Source organism: Sebastes fasciatus, chromosome 15, assembly GCF_043250625.1.
Source record: "Sebastes fasciatus isolate fSebFas1 chromosome 15, fSebFas1.pri, whole genome shotgun sequence".
NCBI classification, from domain to species: Eukaryota; Metazoa; Chordata; class Actinopteri; order Perciformes; family Sebastidae; genus Sebastes; species Sebastes fasciatus.
This window is the reverse complement of record NC_133809.1, coordinates 22,256,011-22,276,933: the sequence shown is the minus strand read 5'-3', so window position 1 is coordinate 22,276,933 and position 20,923 is coordinate 22,256,011. Positions and strand designations below refer to the sequence as shown.

Below are 20,923 nucleotides of genomic sequence, written 5' to 3'. Positions count from 1 at the left end.
AGTGGTTCAGATTTGAATTTTTTTCTTTGTTTTTTATGGTTTCAAACACTTGTTTTCACTAAATGTTAATTTTATACATTTTCCTTTTTAATTTCTATAATATTTTTAAGACATTTAAATTAATTTTCATAAAGCTTTGTGCATCATTGTAAATATTGATATAAAAACTTTTTTTTTTTTTTTTAAATAAGGGACTTCATGATTTTCTCTACAGCCTGAAAAAATGTAGACAGTAATCATAGATGTCAGTCTTCATACACAAAAAAAAAATCTAAAATATGTTGTGTTTTATGACAGATATTGCAATTCTAATGTCTAATGTCTTTACCACAACACCTAAAGCTGTTGTGGTAAAGACATTTTTGCTAATTATTGCAGATGAATGGCAGCTAGCAAAGTCTGCTACGTTAGCTTTGACTCTTAACATCTACTATACATGAATTCAACAGTAATATTAAGTTATTTTTTAAATGTAGTTCAAAATACACAATTACTAAGCTGTATGGTAAGGACACACAATAAATACTCCAGAAGAAAAGTGGTGTTTGGACCCATAAAATGCTTCATAAATTAGATTAAATACCATTATTTAGTATTTATTTTTTATGTCAAGATAGGTAATAACACTGTGTATATATTTATTATGCATTGTGCTGCTAATTTTGACATAAATCCCAAATTTCGCTGCTGGGACTTAAAAATGCCCGTAGTTGCAGAAACACCCATAATATCTATTTTTGTTAGCAGCTTTTTTTTAATGTAGCTATCGAGGTGGTGACAATTTTAACTACTTCATAAACTGCTGTGTAGTTGAGTCTATAACAGTGCATCATATTGTATTTGTTGATCATGTGTTTTGTAGGTAAAATCTGAATTTGCAAATTAAGGTATTTATGCTGATGAAATAAAAGGTTGTTGACTAAAAAAATACCACAATTCTCCCTGAAATATAGTAGAGTAGACATACAAGTACCTTAAAATAGTACCTATAGTTAACACCATAAGCAATACTATTATCCGCTTCATCCTAAACACCATCATGTCCCACTCAGTTGTAAAATTACCTTCTTCATGTAGAATCCATGAAGTTCAAGAATTTGCAATAACCACTGCTGTTTGAGTAAATTATATTTTTATTATTCAAAGTCTGATTCAAAGTACACTGCATTTTTTATACATTGCTTTCCTAAGTAATCTACAGTAAATAAGGCTTCATTTATTATCATACTTGCCAACCTTGTAATAATATAATAAGAAATTATTATTGGTGCACATTCATAACCAAATCAATCACACTGTTAGCAAAATAAAGGCTTACTGTTAGATGCCACAGCAAGGGTAGTAGAGTTGTATACAATGTGTGATATTCAGTTGATAGACTGTACTAAAAAAGACTGCCTTTTAAAACAGCCAGAATACGTGGTGAGTCATTACAGTCCAAAGCTAACTGAGCCAACCATTTCAGATGATCCTGGAATCAAAGTGTACAGATTTGTTCCTCTAAATGTGCAACTGGTCCATATTGTATTAGACATTTTCATAGACATTGTAACAGACTGTTGCTGTCCATTGATGCGATTAACATGAGAAAATCTCTAAAAGTCTTTTTCTGTTCCGTCTGAGGCAACATGTGTAAAGTGATGCTTATACCATGGTAACAATTAAAAACAACAAAGATGAAGAGAAGGTTTGACAGCATATTGTTCCCTGAAAGAGACTGAGATGTGTGTGTTTGAGTGCATGTGTAAGACGTCCCACTGTCCACTGTATATTGAGAGCATCTGACTGAGAATTCCTACTTTACTTTACAGACAGTCCCTGGCTCATTGCTGTAATGTACCAGAGTAACGGAGGATACTGGTTGAAAACATGTGAAAGTGAAGTGAAAGAAAGTGTGTCGTTGGTAAAATGCAGGCGGTGGAGAGTCAGGAGTAGAGAGCATTGGCCAGTCTTCGTGGAGCAGGTTTCGCTAGCTGACTGGCAAACCCTCGTTTGTCCTCTTCTCTCGAATGGAGCGCAGCATGTCTGACACCAGCTCCTCAAGCCTGAAGGCCGGCGCCCAGCCCCAATCTCTCCTGGCATTGGAGTCATCAAACCTCACGGGCCAGCTGTCGGCTGCAAAGTGACAAGCAAGATGACCACATTACTTCCATCACATCGGTTTACATTAAAGGTGCAGTGTTTAGGATTTGGCGTCATCTGGTGGTGAGGTTAGAGATTGCAACCAATTGAAATTTCTCCCGTGTGCTAAGCGTGTCGGAGAACTATGGTGAAAATATGAAAACGCGAATGGCCCTCTCTAGAGACAGTTTTTAGTTTGTCCAGTCTGGGCTACTGTAGAAACATGACAGTCAACTCCGTGAAGAGGACCCGCTCCCTATGTAGATATAAACGGCTCATTCTAAGGTAACAAAAACACAATTCTAATTTTCAGGTACACAAAAGAAAAGACATACTTATAAATATCATATTCCATTTCTGCAAATAGAACCCCTAAATGCATCACACTGGTCCTTTAAAGGTGCAGTGTGTAGGATTTGGCGGCATCTAGTGGTGAGGTTGCAGATTGCAACCAACTGTAACTTTTCTAGTGTGCCAAGTGTGTAGGAAAACTATGGTCGCCGATGTGAAAACGTGAATATCCCTATCTAGAGCCAGTGTTTGGTTTGTCCGTTCTGGGCTACTGTAGAAACGTGGCGGCCCGTCCTGCATGTAGCTATAAATGGCTCATTCTAAGGTAACGAAAACACAACAATTATCATTTTCAGGTGATTATACACTAGAGAAAACATACCTATTAATTTAACATTTCTGCCAATAGATCCCTGAAATCCTACACACTGTTCCTTTAAAGATATCAATATGAATACCACAAATCATTTAAAAATAAAACAAAATAAAACTTAAAGTAAAAATAAATCCAAGAAAAGATCATGAGACCTAAAAACCTTACAGATGTAGCATTTTTTCTTAAAATGCCACACACGTTAACATGTCAATATGTTATCTTCCATGACATGAATGATAAATCTCTCCTTGAGCAAATGAGAAAATCATCAGTTCATGCCGTTTTTGTCACGGTTACGTAAAAAATTGTGACTTCTAATCTAAGTCTCAATATATTCGTTAAACAAAGCTGGATTTGTGTCAGTTAGATTTGGATCCCAATTTTGCCAACCAGTATAATGTTTTTAACTAATTGAAAACATCGCAATAAGATGTATAATCAACAAAGGTGCTGTGTGTAGGCATGTGCACCACCTCGTACCAATGGTCTGGCGAACAGAGTCAGGATTGTAGGTGACCTTGAGGTGAGGGAGGTGCTTGCGGATCTCTCGGGCCACCTCTTCTGGAGTGAAGCTCATGGCGGCGATGTTGTAGGTGCGCAGAGACAGCTGGCACTCCGGAGCCTGCATGAACTCCACCGTGGCACGGTGGCAGTCAGAGATATGCATCATGGGAAGACGTGTGTCGGGACGCAGGTAGCACTCGTGGTGGCCTGTGCTGAGAGCATCGTGGAAGATTTGAACCGCATAGTCTGTGAAGACAAGAGGTCCGGAAGTGTTTAGTCCATATAACAACGAGCTGATTGTGCCGAATATGATGTAGCATGTGCAGATGTGAGGTGATGCAATACCTGTGGTTCCTCCTCCGGGGGGCGTGTTGACCGATATCACTCCTGGGTACCGCAGGCAGCGGAAGTCCAGACCATATTTATGATGGAGATACTAAAGAAAAAGAGTATTGAGATGTTTTTACAAAATCGATATTTCAGAATACTACATGCATTTAAAGATAGCTTTGAGATAGACACACCTCCCCCATCAGTTCTCCATGCACTTTGGACACGCCGTAGATGGTTCGAGGTCTTTGGACACAAAGGTCAGGGGCCGGGTCACGTGGAGAAGAGGGACCAAACGCACCGATCGTGCTGGGGACAAAGAGCCGCAGGCAGTTCTCTAGAGCCAAGTCCAGCACGTTATGAAGGCCTAGATGGACAGCAGAACACCCAACGAGGGAGTTTAAACATAATAATCCCTAAAAAGACAGTACAAGTAAATGGTGTGTATATTCAGCAGACCCGTGATGTTGATCTTGCGTGCCAAAGCCACATTAGCTTCGCCCACAGCACTGAGCAGAGCGCTGTAGTGGACCATCCAAGTGACGCGGTTGTTTACAATCAGTTCTCGCAGATTTTTGTAGTCCAACACATCAGCGTATACAAATGGGCCTGATGGGGAAAGAGAAGAAGGTGGAGAGATCGATTAAAAGAAAGTAACTAATGATTTAAACAGTGGGGAAATAGTCTAAATTGGAGATGAATGTAAAACATGATTTTGGTTTTGCATACCACTGTTGAAAACATGAGGCGGAGGCTTCTTGATGTCCGACAGGATTACATTCTCCGTTCCGTACTGTTTCCTAGACATTAATAGAGATATTATGTTCAAATCTCAAACACTTTGACAAGCTTTAACGTCTCAGGAATTTCTGTGTGTCTCACCTCAGTATATCCGCCAGCCCCACACCTAACTGCCCGAGACCACCTGCACACAGAGACACCGTTTAAGATTTTATCTGTCCAGTCAAAACAATATTTGGAAGTTTGGTATGAACCAATGTTTTTGGTGCACCATGCTTCAGCTTTTTGTTTTGTTCCACAAAGCTTTATCCTGGAACAAAAAGTGACAGCGGGCTATTATTCTCCCCTGCAGTCACTCATTGGCTCTTTTATGTCACCAGCACTGTCTGCATGCACCCTTTTGTGATGAGTCAAAATGGGGTCCTGCTGCTGGTGCACAGAGTGAAAACAACTCGAAAAGAAAAAAGCGACAGCACACGTGTCTAGTGTTCCACTCATGCCAATAATGCCACAGTGTGAATCCTCCCTAGGGACTCTCTTGCATTTGATTTCATTGAACCACAGGATCTGTTTCTCTCAGCTCCCTTAAAGGGGGACATCACCTAAATTAAGAATTCCAATATGTTATTTCCATGGCCTAGAAAAGTTCAATCAATATGTGTGAACATGAGCTACTCTCTCTCAAACCCAGAAACCAGAGAAGTAAGTCTCAAACTTGTGATCATAGGGTATAAAGTTTATATCCAAATGAGCTTTATTCTATTGTAGTGTTCTCAGTTGTGAAGCAGGGTAACCTATACCATTACCAATTAATTGTCTATGGAACGGTTCCACACGTTATACCCTATGACATCTCAAATTTGAGTTTTAGCACTCTAGTTTTTGGATTTGGAAGAGACGTGTTCTTGTTTTCTAACATTTTTTGGACTGTCTCAGACCATAGGAATAACATGTATGAATTTTGAAAATGGGTGTAGTGGCACTTTAAAAGGTGCCCTTAAGCAAGGCACTTAACCCCTATTGTAACTGCTCTGTGGCCAATTGTACAAAACAGTGGCTGCACAGTGAAAGTGAACAATGAACAAAGAAAACAATGGTAGCTTCCACAGGTTCAGTGTTTGTGTAAAAGTCCAACTTTCTTTCCATCGTTAGCTGTTGTGAGTACATGACAGAAAATAAACTGTATTACCCGTGATGAGGATGCGGGGGTTTTCCTGAGGAGATGGGGTGCTGCAGGTCTCCCTGCTGTTCCACCTGCTCATCTGCCTAGGCAAACAGCTCAGGCTGTGCACTCTGCTGAAACAACCTCGGCAAAACAGGCCCACCGCAGCCGCGGCGGGCACAAAGACCCCCGATTGCATGCCCAACAGCAGTCCTTGGAAAAGTAAAATTGGACATTGGATATAGAACTTAAATATCACTGGTGCATATACAAGCTGTGTTAAAATAACATTAGACACAACTTAAATACAGAAAATAATGTTTACCTGTGTGCTGAGAAAATCAGAAATCCCAAACAGATGATTCTTGGTCCAAAACCAGCTGATGCAACTTAGTAGAACTATTCCTCTGAACTAAATTACGAATCAAGAGCAGATACGACAGTTTTCGAGGCATTTAAGTGTTAAAAGATTCCCATCCTATTGGTCAGTGTCTCAGTTCACCCAATGACCACTGGATAAATAAGCAGGAGTAGAGAGTCATGCTGGGCTATGTGGTTCTTTTCCACTTTGTGTAATCACCAGGGCTCGTGGCTCTTGACTGAACAGGACTACAGTCTCCAGCTTTGCTGTGTGAAAACATGCTGACTTGCAGTGCACGGGGATTTGCATTGTGAAGGGTGTTTAGCTGAGCTTAACAGGACAGGGAGGTGTGTCAGTTATACAGCCTTCTTCTATTGATAATATCTATGGGTAAATATATGTCAGAAAATACAAAAAAAAATATGCAAAACATGAAAAAAATATAACACTCCTTAAGTAGATTTTAAAGAACTAAAATATGGTGTGAAAATATAGAGGGATAAACAGCCTCAAATGACATCAACAATTATTTTTCTTATACAATTTTTTTATAAAATAATAAAAAATCACATTAATGTACATTAAAACACAGTAGGTTGTCAAAAATTCTGAAATAACATTTCCAGAGTCAAAAGGCATTGCACATTGGTTACATCCCTCCTTAAAACATGCTCTACATGTTCAGGCTGAACATCTTCACTTCTTCGTGCATCAGCTGATCGCCAGCTTGCCCCACTCGATGACCATGTTCCTTATTTCCTCCTGAGCCTCTTCAAGGTGGCGATTCTGTGGCGTCCACCTCAGAAAAAAGCCTTAGGACGAGACATGGGCTTGAGTCAGCATCAACGCTTGAAATTAAATCCTAGAATCATCAAAGTTAGCAACACTGTAGGCTTAAAAGTCTATATAATGAAAGCATTGGGCTTACATTAGAATATTGAACGAGCATCACTGCTGATACTAACTACAGGTAAAAAAAAATAGAGATCATGTTCGAGTCAGGGTTATTATAGTAAACCAAAACTAAAATGAAAATAAGCTATGAAAAACTATTATTAGTAAACTGAAACTAAATAAAAACAGTGTCCTTTAAAGGTCCAGTGTGTAGGATCTGGCGGTATCTAGCGGTGAGGTGAGGAGATTGCAACCAACTGAAGCCTCTCCCGTGTGCTATGCGTGTTAGAGAGCTACGGTGGCCGACGCGAAAAACGCGAATGTCCCTACCTAGAGCCATTTGGAGCAGAGCCAGTGCGTAGAGTGTGTGTACCTGGGAAGTGAGTGGTGAAGCAAGAGAGAAAGAGAGAGAGAGCGGCCACGACGGCAGTGAGTAACGTTATCAACTCCGGCCCAAGCAGGAAAAGTTAACGGTGTTTGGTTTGTCTGTTCTGGGCTACTGTTGCAACATGGTGGTGCAACATGGCGGACTCTGTGAAGAGGACCTGGTCGCTATGTAGACATAAACGGCTCATTCTAAGGTAACGAAAACATACAGATTTTTTATTTTCAGGTGATTATATACTAAAGAAAACATACTTATAAATATATTCCATTTCTGCCAATAGATCCCCAAATGCTTCACACTGGTCCTTTAAAGGTGCAGTGTGTAGGATTTGGTGGCATCTAGTGGTGAGGTTGCGGACTGCAACCAACTGTCACTTTTCCAGTGTGCCAAACATGTAGGAAAACTATGGTCGCCGACGCGAAAACGCGAATGGCCCTATCTAGAGCCAGTGTTTGGTTTGTCCGTTCTTGGTTAGAAAACACACTTATTAACTTTATATTCTATTTCTGCCAATAGATCCCCCTTAATGCTACACACTGGTCCTTTAAGAAACGCTAAACCTACACTGAAACGATATAGCCTGGTTAAAAAACAAATAAAATAAAATAAAAATGAACGTAAATTAATTTCAGTGTTAGTTTTTTAGCTATAATATATCACTACCGTAAAAAGGAGACGGCATAAATTCACGTCAACTCTCGTGACATTGAATCACAGAAATTGAACGGACTTGAACTACCAGGAGATGGCGCTATGCCGCAATTGCTTCACTAAAGTAGCGCAAAGATTAAACATTAAACAGCATGGCCATCCCTACACAGTTCTCCAACCATATATTTTGTATGTACAGTACATAGCTACATACTTCTGAGACAGTATACCTGGCCCTAACATAAACTAAAAGTAAAACTAAAACTATATAAAAGAAATGTATACTAATATAAAAACTAAAACTAAACCTCTCTGAAAAACTGAAACTAAAACTAGCAAATTCACTCTGAAAACTAAATTACAATGACATGGGAAGGCCAAAGCTAAAATAAAAAAAAACCTGATTGTGATTCAAAAGCTCACCTCTCCAAAGCTGCAGGGACTGAGGGTGGACTGAGGGCCAGATTGCCAGCTCAGTTGGCTCATACAGGGGGTTGGAGTAGCAGTCTCTCTCTCTGGGCCTCAACAGGGCCTGGAACAAACAGTGAGTGTTCTCCGTCACTCCCAGAGCACACCTGGGAGAGAAGAGTGATGCAAAGATAGTTTGAAAGAATGAAACTGATGAGTTTTGCTTCAGCAATCAATGCCAAGTCATGACGAGACATCCGACTGACCTCTCCTGGTGGCTGTTACACAGGAAGGTGCCATAGTCAGACGCGTAGGCCTCGGTGGCCAGCCTCAGGAGCAGCGCCTCAGAGAAGCCCAGCGCCAGGGGGAACTGACGCCACAGCTGCCACACGCAGTCCAGCAGCAGCAGGAAGACCGGGGACTCCTGCTGGAGACGGGAGTGGGAGTAGGCTGAGTGGGCACACCGCTGCTGGAATGGATGTCCTGCCTGGAGGGAAGGACACTTCTTTATATATACATGCATACAGTACACACTGTACTGTCTGTGTCCACTCCAGCTTATTAAATGGGGCTCTTGCTGGTGCACAGTTGAAATATTATCACTTACCTTATCGATCAATTTGTACAACTTGGTTGGTCAATGTACTTCAGTCTTTTCTATTTGATTAACTGTAAAACGTGAACAACTACTTTCCTCCATATGATTTTATCTTCTGTTTTAATTGAACATGAGATGTCAGCGTTAATATTAATTTTTTGTTGGTTATTTGGTTGGTCTGTCAAATTTGAAATATTGTTCCATTGTTCTTGTGTGTAGACCAGGGCTTGTCAAAATCCAGACACAGCCCCAGAGTTTAGGGATGGGTACCGAAACCCGGTATTTAACGGGCAACGGTGGTAAATTATCAAAGACCGACGTTATCGGTTCTTTTATCTTTACTTTTTAACGTTTTGGTGTAATTTAATATCACGCTGAGTTTATATAGTGACTTTGCTGTTGTAAACACTACTGTTGCTGCTCTAGAAACAACAGTTAATTATATTTAAAACATAAATAAATTCTAATCCTGTTATTGATGAAATTTTTTTTAAAATAGTATATTAAAAAACTATTATTTTGTAATGAAAAAGAACCGATAAGAGTAATAGTATGAATAAAATGATACAATATCCATCTCTAATCGTGTTATGGATACAATACATTATGAGGTTATTTTGTTATTGCCAATCAATCAATCTTGACCTCTGACCTTGAATAAAAATCAGATGTTGACCTTTCATTGATAAGTTTAAGAACCCCTGGTGAACAGAATGATGTTTTTTAGCCAAGAGAGCTTACAAACAGTGAGCACTTGTGGATTATAAAATATTTAAGGATGATGATGAGAAAAAATGAGTTCCCCTAAAATTTGGAGAAATGCTGCACTGGAGGTAGAATTGTTGGAGAAGGGAAACGTTTTGAAACAGAGTCACCGGGGGCAAACGGTGACAAGAAGCACGTTGTGTTACATCCATGTCCGCTACATGCAGCATACTGATGATTTTTTTTTTTCCTGAAGACATTTCCTGTTAAGGGTAGAGTGTGGAGCAATATCCTTTGAGCAAGAGATTTGGTCATAACCACATGTGAGATTGTGCTAAAGAACAGCTCAGCAGCAAAACTGCAAATGTCAAAAGTAATACAATTTTTCACTTTGTACTGTTTTTTTGAGGGCCTCCTTTTGATTTAAATTCTTAACTTTACTGAAAGCCTTAACCTAAACATTGAGCTTTATTTAATAAGATAAGATTATTTGTAAGCACAAAGCTGTGCAAAAAAAAATCATAGCGAGGGCATTCTGTATCTGAAGGATAGAAAATAAAAAATACATTCTTATTTTTTGGATGAAGTGACTCTGTGCTACTGATTCTATGTTCATGTGTCTCAATCTATTTGAGGATTTGTATTTTTTTCTAAAACCTACAGAATGACCAAGATGTACTCCCACAAGTCTTTGTAAATGAGACATTTAGGTGCTTTCCACACACTGACCTGTACCCACTCCCTCTCCAGCAGAGCCAGGAAGCCCTCCAGTGTGCGGCAGCACGGGTCCATGATGAGCTGAGCCAGAGTGCTGATGAGCAAAGTCGAGTCTGTCCCTTCAGAGCCGTGAACCAGAACCGAATGGCCGTCCCTGGAACAAAAAGCAATGGATATACTACAGTACAGTCCTGTTCCTCTACATGCATTAAAAAAATACATACATGCATTTATTTGACACGCTTTAAATGAGTTAGAGGCGTCTTCGCTGGTGCTCGCATTATTTGTTATGTTATCCTCATGCATGTAGATAAGATAAGATAAAACGATTAGATTAAAGTTTATTTATCTCAAGGGAAATTGCTGTGCAGCAGTTGCAATACAAAGTGGGAAGAGTGCAAATACAAAGCATCAAAGATAACAATATTGGGCAAATATGTACAATATATACAATTTTCTCTGTTCCGAATACCATTTGTTGGACTCTGGAGCTTCGGTAGTAAACAGTATCTTTAGGTTTAATTAAAGGCTTTCATTTTTAAGGATTCTGTTATTTGACAGTATTGTTGATTGTCATGTTATTTGTTACTGAATAAGAAGCATTTTCCTAAAGGTTTGGTGTGTTTTATGCATGTTTATAATCTCAAGGGTTAGTCCAGCCCTATACACAATGCCAAAATCAGGTTAACAGTAGGTATCAAATATACCCAGTAGGGATCAGTCTAGGTGGGGTTGCATATGCCCTAATTTTATAGTTAGAGGTAAAAAGTCATGTGGCAAACTGCCCTTATAGACAAGATTTTACTTCCTACCTCTCCACACACTCCGCCAGCAGGCCAGCAGTCGACAGGGCAGTTTGAACGTGAGACAGCCACTTTGAATTTTCCAGCTTACTAAGCCAACGGTCCATGTTATTGTACTCGTCACCGCAGGCCTCCACCAGTTTGATTAGACTCTCCTGCAGCGCTTTACCCCTGTATATGAAGACAATGAGGTGAGGGGGGTTAGTTTGATGGGACGTATCAGTATCATAAAACACTTTTCACACACACACACACACACACACCTCTCCATCTGTCTGTTCAGCCTCTTCCAGTTGCTATAACACGATTTGGACTCGAACCCTCCTCCGCCTGTCATCCGGGCCTGCAGCGCCTGCTGAGTGGAGCGTGTGTCAATGATGTAACCTTTGTCTGAGCCGTCAATAGCAGCCTGGAGGAGGCCTTCGTCTTCCTTGCAGCGCTTCCTATTGGCTCCCGTCAGCGGCTGACTGCAGCGCATGATTACCTGAAAAGTTATCGTAGAATTGTTTAGTTGCATGTATGAACTGTAGGGCTAGCAGCAGTGGAGAGACACATGAAAACACCTCACCGTGCCGTTCTTCCTGTGGTAGTAGCAGAGGACAGGGAAGCGTCCGCCCTGTCTGAATTTGGCCACCTTCTCCAGCATTTCATCATCTGCGCTCTTGGGGACGATGACAGCCGGAGGGTAAGATGGACACACCGAGTAGTCTCTGTTCACAAAGCTCAACCTCCACCTATCATGCTGCAAACAGAGGAGAGAGAGGATGATGATGTTTTTCTCCACTGGAAGAACACCCTAGAAGACACTTTATCATGTTTTCTCTTCTGGAAGGGCACTCTAGAGGACAATTTATCCCGTTTTCTCCACTGGACGGGCTACCTCGAGGGTTTCCTACCATAGGGGCATCCAAGAGGGCACTTTTGCTGTGTTTCTTTCGAACATAGGGAGTTTGGTCTGTAACGGCTTCATGTCAAAAGAAAGTTACAGGAAACAGCTCTAACATGGGTGAGTCCACCTTCCTCTGCATACAGCACTTGCTCATTGCTGATTTTGTTCATGCTTAAAAAACCTAGAGGGCAGATAAACTTTCACTCTTGATTTTCCATCTGTCACTCCGTATAAGAGGCCAGACTGAGAGACAGTCACCAGGCCAGCCTGATGAAAACTAAAGATATCTACATGTTCTGGAAACATTGTGTATAAAACAATGCTGCCCTCAGGGTCCACCCTTCACCATAGCAACATGCTATTCCCAGAGGAAGACCGTCCGTCTATTAAGCACGTATTCCAGCTGTGTACAGCACATTCTGAAGTTAAGGGAAAACAAATGAAAGCTAAGCAACGGGGATATCCTGAATCTTGACCCCTGCTTTCAGTTTTCCTGGCACTTTCCTGTCATGCGGTTGTTGGATCACTTTTGGGATGAGTTGTTAGTTTATGGATGTGTGATTACATCCTTGTGTGCAGCAGAAACAAGTTCATAAGATACAGAGTTTTATATGTTGCTTACAAGTTCCTTCATTTGACTGTAGTGCTTTTCAGGCGACGAGAGACCCCATTGGTCCTGCAGGCTGACGTCAGAAGGTCTGTAAAAGAAAGGATACATCTCCGACACAGCGTCCAGACAGGACAGGGTCTGGAGAAAGAGAATGTTATCAGATGTAAAGCACTGTGAAAAACGCTGTATTCAAAGACAGGATGAATGATCTCATCGTAAGACGGAAAAAATGATTTCTTGTTATGTTTCAGGGCTGGGTAGGATTATTACATTATTTATTATACCTCGATAGAGCGTGCGATGTTGAGACACCGCTCCATGCCTGGGATGTCAAGCTGGAGCACTCGCAGATCTTTACACTTGATGGTAATCGTCCCTGAGGATCCAGACATCCTACACACACACACACACACGATTTTGTTTCTTATTGCAAAACAATGCAAACAATACCACATTGTCCACTTCCTCCCTTGACGCCTCGTGTTTTGACTCTAGCAGTGCAGAGAGTTGGACTTGCAGCAGAAAAGGAAGGTGAAACCAGTTAGGGTTCTTTCTTTGTTTGGGGTGTGCAACCCCTTACTCTCTGTTGCTGACCAAAAATACATAAAGTGGTTTCAGCAAGTTAAGAAAAAAGCTGTTAGTAGCAAGCAAACACGGTTTGGTGATAAGAAAAGAGAGTTGCTGTAATTTTGTTAGCAAATTTCCTCCCTCAGCACTGTGGGCAAAGAGAGCAGCAGACACATGGCAACACATATGATGTCCAACCTGCTTTGACTGCGGCCTGCGTTAGAGAAGAGGCCGGAGCAGGCCAAAACGTTTTCCACACTGGTTAAAAAAGATTTGAGGAATAATGGAATTAGACATTAATTTATTAGACATTCAAGACAACTTTGGTGTTGATTAACTGTGTTGATTAGTGTGGTTAATTGTTTGTGATTATAATCCTTAGAATAAAAAGATCCATACACCCTTATTAAATACTGTAATTTTTAAGCAATGAAATACATCTTTAAAGCTGTTAATTGAATTCTGATGAATCAGGCATTTATGGAAACAAATAGAAGCTGTATACTACTATTTTATATCTATCATTTCACCAAATCAAAAAAAATGTTGTACACGTCTGTTAACATTATATCATAGTTTAATTTATCCATATTTAACATAATGTAATATTGTTTGGGCAAGTGCTTTTCCAACTTATCTGAACAAAATATTGCTGCTACAGAAACTGTTTAGTAGATTTATTGCTATTGTAGTGCATTTTATTGTCTTTTTTATATGTGTGAAACAAAAAAAACATTTCATGATGCAATGCTCAACTAAACTACTTGATAAAGATGTATATATTGTTGCAGTGATTTCACACTCTCTCACCTTTTCTCAATGGCATCGATGTTCCTAAGGAGCAGCAGGACCTGCCGACAGCTGCCCTCCTCCCTGTCCGAGAAGAGCAGGTGGTGACCGGTGATGCACAGGGTGCCTCTGAACGGCGGCTGGAGCTGCTGCCGGAGCTCAACCTCCTCCACATTGGCGGTCTTGATGTGCTCAGAAAACTCCATCACAAAGCAAAACACCTCCACTGAGCACTGCTCAACTTCTCACCTTCTCACTGCACAAGCGGCCAAATCACTTCCCTCGCCTCTCTAGAGAGAAAACGAAAGCTCCCTCCTCTCTCTCTTCTCTCTCTCTCTTCTCTCTTCTCTCTCTGGGTAGCAGCAGTTGCGCTCTGTTTGTTCTCTGATAAAGAGCCTATAAATAGATTCATTTTTCTCTGATCATAGCCAGGCCCAGATGTTGCTACACCATCGAGACTGCACTGGAAAAGAAGATGTGTTTTTGCTCGAGATGACAGAAGACGGAAGTGCACATTTCCTGAGAAGCAGTAGCAGCAGCACCGACATGTGTCACATCTTGCTGGTAAAAAAAAGTTTTGCACATTTGAGGGGGAGAGAGGCAGTGGAGGCAGTGATGTGCTTGTTATATGATACATGACCACTAGATGGCAGCATGCTCAAATGCAGAAAGCTGCAGGTCTTAAATCACCACCAGCCTTTAGTGTGGCTTTAGTGTGCAGGGGTGGAAGAAGTATTTGAGTATTTTACTTTAGTATGAGTGGCAGTGCCACAATGTAAAATACAATCACAGGTAAAGGCACTACTTTTAATAGTTAACTTTGTAATTGCAGGCTATTATCAGCAGCTAAATGTAAAAGTAAAGGCACTCATATGCAGAATGCCCATTGCAAAGTATTATACAGTAATATTATATTATTATATGATATTATACTATATAATATAATATTGTATTTTATTATATTATATTACATTATATTATTTTATTTTATTTTATATCATATTATACTATATAATATAATATAATATTATATTATATTACTTTACCTTACATTATATTACATTACATTACATTATATTATGTTACATTATATTATATTATATTATGTTATGTTATATTATATTATATTATATTATATTGTATTATATTGTATTATATTATTGTATTGTATTGTATTGGTATTACAGATGTGCAAGCAGTATTTCAGTGTTTCTACATTTAACTTATTTTTTATATTGTTGTTAGTTTATTTTTTTGCATCACATTTTCACTGATTAGTTGATCAGTTTTGTATGTAACATGTTTATCCGTAAAACAGCTAGTAACTAAAGCACTAAGATAAATGTAGCCCTTGGAAAAAGTACAATATTTCCCTCTGAAATTTTGTGTATAGTGGTGGAATGTAACCAAGTACTAATGTAGCCCGCTTAAGTATAACTTTGAAGTACTTGTACTTTACTTGAGTATTTCCATTTTATGCTTTTTTATACTCCATTATATTTCAGAGGGAAATATTCTTTGTACTCCACTACATTTATTTGACTAACTGTAGTTAATTTGCTGATTGCAGATTTCACATACAAAACACATGACAGGCGAATGAATACAAGTCATTGTAATAGATTTAACCTCCCAGCAATATAAAGTATCCCCACATCGATTAAAATGCTTCTTACACATTAATATTTGAATGCAGGACTTTTACTTATAATGGAGTATTTCTATCACTATTGTAATGATACTTTGACTTAATTAAAGGATTTGAATACTTCTTCCTCCACTGGTGAAGTAGATGTATAAAGTAACATTATATATATAAAGTAGCTGCCTTTAAACTGTAGTGTTACTTTCCACCACTGAGTTTAAACACAATAAAACTTTTTTTTGTTATGTTTTGAGGAAGTCCAAGGAAATGTGTCTTCCTTACAGGCTGTAAATGATCCAGCCTCTCCAGTGTGTCCTGTGCCTGATGGGCGGTCACTGCTCCTGTTCTCCTTCAGTATAAAGGAGGTGAGGAGCGACCTGTTGCGCTCTTATAGCCAAGTTGCCACACCAGAAAGAAGAACTTCACCAAAGACTGCAGTGCGATGGATTTTAAAGAGCTTGGAGAGGAGTCCTCCGAGGTTGACACCGAGGATCTGGACAACGTGAAGGCGCTCACAGAGAAGCTGAAGCTGCAGACGCGCAGACCTTCCTATGTGGAGTGGCAGGAGCGCGTCCAGAGTTCACCGTGGAAGGAGGAGAGTAGTCACCCAGCAGCAGCAGCAGGAGAAGAAGACAGCCCTGCACCGGACTCTGAAGGACAAGTAGTCTCCGTGCCTGAACTTATGAGAGATGAGAACTCAGAGCTGGTTGTGCGCAACATCTGTGGCTTTGACACTATTGATGATGCTTTGGACTTTCTGAGAAAAGAGCTGGTGAGTGGAGCAATTTATTTGAACCAAAATCAATCTATTATACTGGAAAATTATATGATATCCATTGTTATACAGCTTTGTCAAACCCAAAATGATTTCCGAAGTTCCCTATGCACACTGTTAAGAATTTCCCAGAAAAATAACAGTAAAGAACTGGCAGCAGGGTTGCCTTTATGTTACTGTAAAATTAACATTATTATACTGATTATTTTTTTGCCTAGATGAATAGACTTAGCAGGTTACAGACATAGGAATAGTCACACTAAATACAATTAAAGGCACTTGTTAGGAAAAAGGCTATAATAGACTTGTTGACACTTTTCCCAAAATGTATATCTATAGCTGGCTACAAGCACAGAATGCAAACCAGAACAACAGAGCTAATTCACTGATTTTACAATCATGTACAATGTACAAGCCTCACATGTGCAGATCAGGTCCCAGAATTAAAAAAAATACTGCATGAAACTGTTACTGATGATACTTTAGACAGTTGATCAGCAGTAAAGTGCTGTTTTTTAAGAATGCATTATAGTTCAGTTAAAAAACGGCCTATGAGCGTAATTTAACAGGTTTTCTTTTGTATTAACAGTAAAGCACTGTTTTTAGCAATACCAGGTTAATACTGTTGAAATCCTGCTGTAAATTAACAGCAATTGTTTACAGTGCATGTGTGTGAAATAGATATCTATCTCATTACTTCACCTCTAGTTGCCTCTTCAGGTGATCTGCTGCATTCATGAATGCCTAACTTAACTTAGTGGGGGGTAGGATGACTGACTTCATGCAGTCCTCACAGTCCAAACAAACAGTCTGTGAAACAATAAGATGTGTGTTTTCTCACACTCTCAGGCTGCAGCCCGTATATTCCACGTGCCAGTGATTTACACACTTTGATAAGAAGATTAAAAACTATAATAAGAGCCATTCAAAGTCCTCATATTTTCTGGTAGGTAGGTATGTAGGTAGGTAGGTAAGTAGGTACTTTATTAATCCCAGAGGGGGAATTTCTGAGTCCCAGCAGCAAAAGATAGAACAAGCACACAACAAGATTAAGAATAGAATATGGTATAATAATAATGGTATCTCACTGAAGCTCACTTTCTCCCATCCTCTACCCCCCCTACCACCTCCTCCTCCTCAGAGGGAGATGCAGGTCCAGGACAACCTCCTGGCCCGTCAGCTCATCCGTCTGCGTGCGGACATCCACCGGCTGAAGGTGGAGCAGGTGTGTGACCGCCACAAGGAGATGCTGGACGATGCCACGTACGAGCTGGAGGAGTGTGGCGAGGAGTCGGACCTGCTGTGTGACATCCCCATGAAGGCTGCCTTCGCCCTGTCCGGCCCGCTCAAACACCTGGGCCTCACCAAGATGAACATCAACTCCAGACGTTTCTCACTGTGTTAAAACAAACTTATACTGGATGTCCCCATGTCCTCCTCCTCCTCCTCTTCCTCCTCCTCCTTGTTTGTGTTGGCTTAGGCTTATTTCCTCCTCGGGAGCTGTTTGATGAAGTGAAGAGTGACTGCTAGCTATTGGTGCCCCGGGTGGAAATGAACACGACTGTGCACCTTGGCTTGACATGCATTGGGAAGCCTCAGTGTGCAGACCTGTAGGGGCACACACACCCTTACTATAATACAGACACACCTTCCTGCTGGTTGGAGCTGCTCTACTGTTGACTCTGCTTTACCATGTTAACCAGAGTAGAGAGACGAAGGCTTAGAGCTACACTGAGATGTAGAGGTAGATACATAATTGGCATTATATCTTATACCCAATGATTTGGTATTGTAAAAACAAATTTTAACTTGTGCCAAAGAAGTGCCAAACAGTTGTGAGGAGAGTAGAAGAAGAAGCTCACTTCAGAAAAGAAGCTTCATGGTCGCAGTTACGTTAGACAGGTGAGACTACTTTACATCAGTGGTTCCCAACCTAGGGGTCAGGGCCCAGACAAGGGGTCGCAAGATAAATGTGAGTTTGTAATGCGATTAACAAGATCGGAACCAGAAAAAGATTTTCTGCTAGTTTTTTTTTCTCCATTTTTTCTTTTAGCAAATTACTGAATAATTGATTCTCTTCTACCCTCTGGTTGGACTGGTTACATCCAGTGATGAGGGTTTGCAAGTTGCATTTTAAAGGAACAGTGTGTAACATTTTGGGGGATCTATTAGCAGACATGGAATATTCATAACTTTGTTTTCATTAGTGTATAATCACCTGAAACTAGGAATTGTTGTGTTTTTTGTTAGTTGAGAGTGAGTCTTTCATATCTAAATGGGGAGTGGGTCCTCTATACGCTATGTTGCTCCGCCATGTTTCTACAGTAGTAGTAGTAGTAACATTGCCTTTTTTTTTCTTTTAAGCAAATCACTAATTAATTTCACCTCTTCCACCCTCTGGTTGAACTGGTTATATCCATTGATGAGGGGTTGCAATTAGATATTGTTTAATTTTAAAGGTATAGTGTGTAGGATTTGGCGGGCATCTAGGGGTGTGGTTGCAGATTGCAACCAATTGAATACCCCTCAACTCATTGCTCCCTTTCGGATAAGGGTAACGCGGTTTTGCACTCTACAGCTCGCGTTACCACAGTTTCACAAGCGTGTCGGAGAACTGCGGTGTCCTTCAGGTTACGTAGAAACGCAAAAGGCTCTCTCTAGAGCCAGTGTTTGGTTTGTCCATTCTGGGCTACTGTAGAAACACGAAGGAGCAACATGGTGGACTCCGTGAAGAGGACCCGCTCCTTATGAAGGGCTCATTCTAAGCTAACGAAAACGCAATGATTCTTGGTTTCGGATGATAATACTCCAAAGAAAACATGCTTCCCTGAAATTTTATACACTGTTCCTTTAAGAGGTCACATGACAAAAAGTTTTGGGATAACTGCTTTACATCACTAATAAATTTTTTGTGCATTAAAAAAGTATGATGGTGGCACGTCTGGTCAGATAAAGGAAATGTTCAGCACCACTTTAAAGTAAATAATACAGCAACATATTCCAGCTGTTGAAGCCTGCATTTGGGGAACTGTCCCTGTCACTATCCTCAAAGGAAGTGGAAGGTCACACTCCAGCATTTTTACGCCTCTTCTTCACAAACCAAATATATCTTTATTGCCTCAGCGCTGCAGTGACAGGACCCAGGAGGCTGTGCCTAAAGCATTTTGTTTTCCATTACCGTGTCCAGATGCTGCAGAGCACGGGTTGGAAACTGGACAGTGACCAATAAGATGAAATGGTTTATTATATAGCTTGATATTATTAGTAACAGCAAGTAGGACGAATGAGATATTTTTGTTGAGTTATAACTGTGTTAAATGTAAAACAAAAAACACTATTATTATTGCTAAATCCTTCTTCTGTAATATGAATGTATCTATTTGACAAATGAGTATGTAAAAGAAATGCCTTAAAATGTAAATGTTTTCTTGCACATACTGTACAACACAATATTAAAGAGACTTTACCATATCTCTGTCACTTGTAAATTATGTTGTATTAGCATTTAAAATATGAATTATGACATGGTTAGAACTTTGTTCTGGTTCTGTGCATATGTCTAATCTACTATCAACCTTATCTAGGCTAAATGTCACCATATGCTCCACCAGATCCATCCTTGGTCTTGAAGCCATCTTTCACAATAGTCTCTTCTTTCCTGCCACGAGACATTCATGACCCGGTGTAATATCCTAACATAAGAATGGGGCCCCAGAGGGATGTGCAGAACCACAGACATTGTTGGGCGTAATTAGTCGAACAAGAAACCAAATATGCCTCTGCAGAGTGCGGCCACTGTGTGAAATGAGAGCACAACCAGGACTATTGACAGATGACCTCATGTGTGACGTTAGACCTCGATAGTGGAAATGAATATCATATGGAAAATGTAAAGAGGTCGAGGTATTGTACCTCGAGGCCTCGTTCTTCAGTGAATGCTTTTACAATAAAGCTCCGCAGACTTGTATTTCTCATGCCACTCAGCTCTGCCCTGCAGATAGTTTCACTTGACCTTTTCCCCATATCATACCACATGTCATCGCAGAAGCTAGAGTGTTTGTTTTGAAACTAAACACACTTAAAAATGCATGATATTTGAATTGGTTATAGCTGCAGTTGGCAGAATATTTTTGGCATCATTAGGCAAAAATTCCACAATAACCTTTCAGCATATTGTAATTCAAGTGTTCTGAGAAATAACTAGACTTCTGCACCTCCTCATGGCTCTGTTTCAAAAAATCTTTGGCCAATCACAGGTCATTTCAGAGAGAGAGCGTTCCTATTGGCTGTTCAGTCAACGGAGGCAGCTGTCAATCACTCGCAAACTCCAAACAAATGGTCAAGCTAGGTAGCGCTGATCAAATATTAATCAATATTCTGTTACTGTAATGCCTATTTCTTCCTCAAATGTTTTCAGGAATATCTGGTAGTGTATTGTTCGGCTGTGAAATGAGAAAGTTTGCTCCGGCTGGTGGACAGTGCTTGGTATTTCTTCAACTGATCTAGGCATTTGCTGCCGGGTCACAAACTTTCTCATTTTACAGCTAAACAATACACTACAAGATGTTTCTGAAAACATCTGAGGAGAGAAATAGGCA

General features: G+C 40.2%; 3 protein-coding genes across 6 annotated transcripts; 1 reads left to right on the top strand and 2 right to left on the bottom strand.

The window, feature by feature from the left end:
* Window positions 1-1,131: 1,131 nt before the first annotated feature.
* Window positions 1,132-6,272, bottom strand: tdh2 (L-threonine dehydrogenase 2). Its single transcript, XM_074660622.1, has 9 exons — window positions 5,851-6,272; window positions 5,553-5,738; window positions 4,505-4,547; window positions 4,352-4,422; window positions 4,082-4,231; window positions 3,817-3,989; window positions 3,638-3,728; window positions 3,269-3,538; window positions 1,132-2,115 (listed from the first exon to the last, which is right to left on the bottom strand). The coding sequence occupies exons 2-9, from the start codon at window positions 5,722-5,724 to the stop codon at window positions 1,970-1,972; spliced, it is 1,116 nt and encodes a 371-aa protein (XP_074516723.1). The 5' UTR covers window positions 5,725-5,738; window positions 5,851-6,272; the 3' UTR covers window positions 1,132-1,969.
* Window positions 6,273-6,415: 143 nt separating this feature from the next.
* LOC141783363 (myotubularin-related protein 9) lies at window positions 6,416-14,478 on the bottom strand. 4 transcript variants are annotated; one of them, XM_074660620.1, is made up of 11 exons: window positions 13,927-14,478; window positions 13,315-13,374; window positions 12,834-12,942; window positions 12,562-12,637; window positions 11,619-11,792; window positions 11,314-11,534; window positions 11,060-11,221; window positions 10,260-10,401; window positions 8,494-8,714; window positions 8,243-8,394; window positions 6,416-6,698 (listed from the first exon to the last, which is right to left on the bottom strand). In XM_074660620.1, the coding sequence occupies exons 1-11, from the start codon at window positions 14,078-14,080 to the stop codon at window positions 6,598-6,600; spliced, it is 1,572 nt and encodes a 523-aa protein (XP_074516721.1). In that variant the 5' UTR covers window positions 14,081-14,478; the 3' UTR covers window positions 6,416-6,597. The 4 variants fall into 4 exon arrangements, with proteins under 4 accessions (XP_074516721.1, XP_074516719.1, XP_074516722.1 ...); XM_074660618.1 differs by having other exon boundaries at window positions 12,562-12,687; window positions 13,927-14,475; XM_074660621.1 differs by lacking the exon at window positions 13,315-13,374 and having other exon boundaries at window positions 13,927-14,476.
* Window positions 14,479-15,854: 1,376 nt separating this feature from the next.
* On the top strand, window positions 15,855-19,796 carry fam167b (family with sequence similarity 167 member B). Its single transcript, XM_074660682.1, has 2 exons — window positions 15,855-16,322; window positions 17,467-19,796. The coding sequence occupies exons 1-2, from the start codon at window positions 15,993-15,995 to the stop codon at window positions 17,728-17,730; spliced, it is 594 nt and encodes a 197-aa protein (XP_074516783.1). The 5' UTR covers window positions 15,855-15,992; the 3' UTR covers window positions 17,731-19,796.
* Window positions 19,797-20,923: the final 1,127 nt, after the last annotated feature.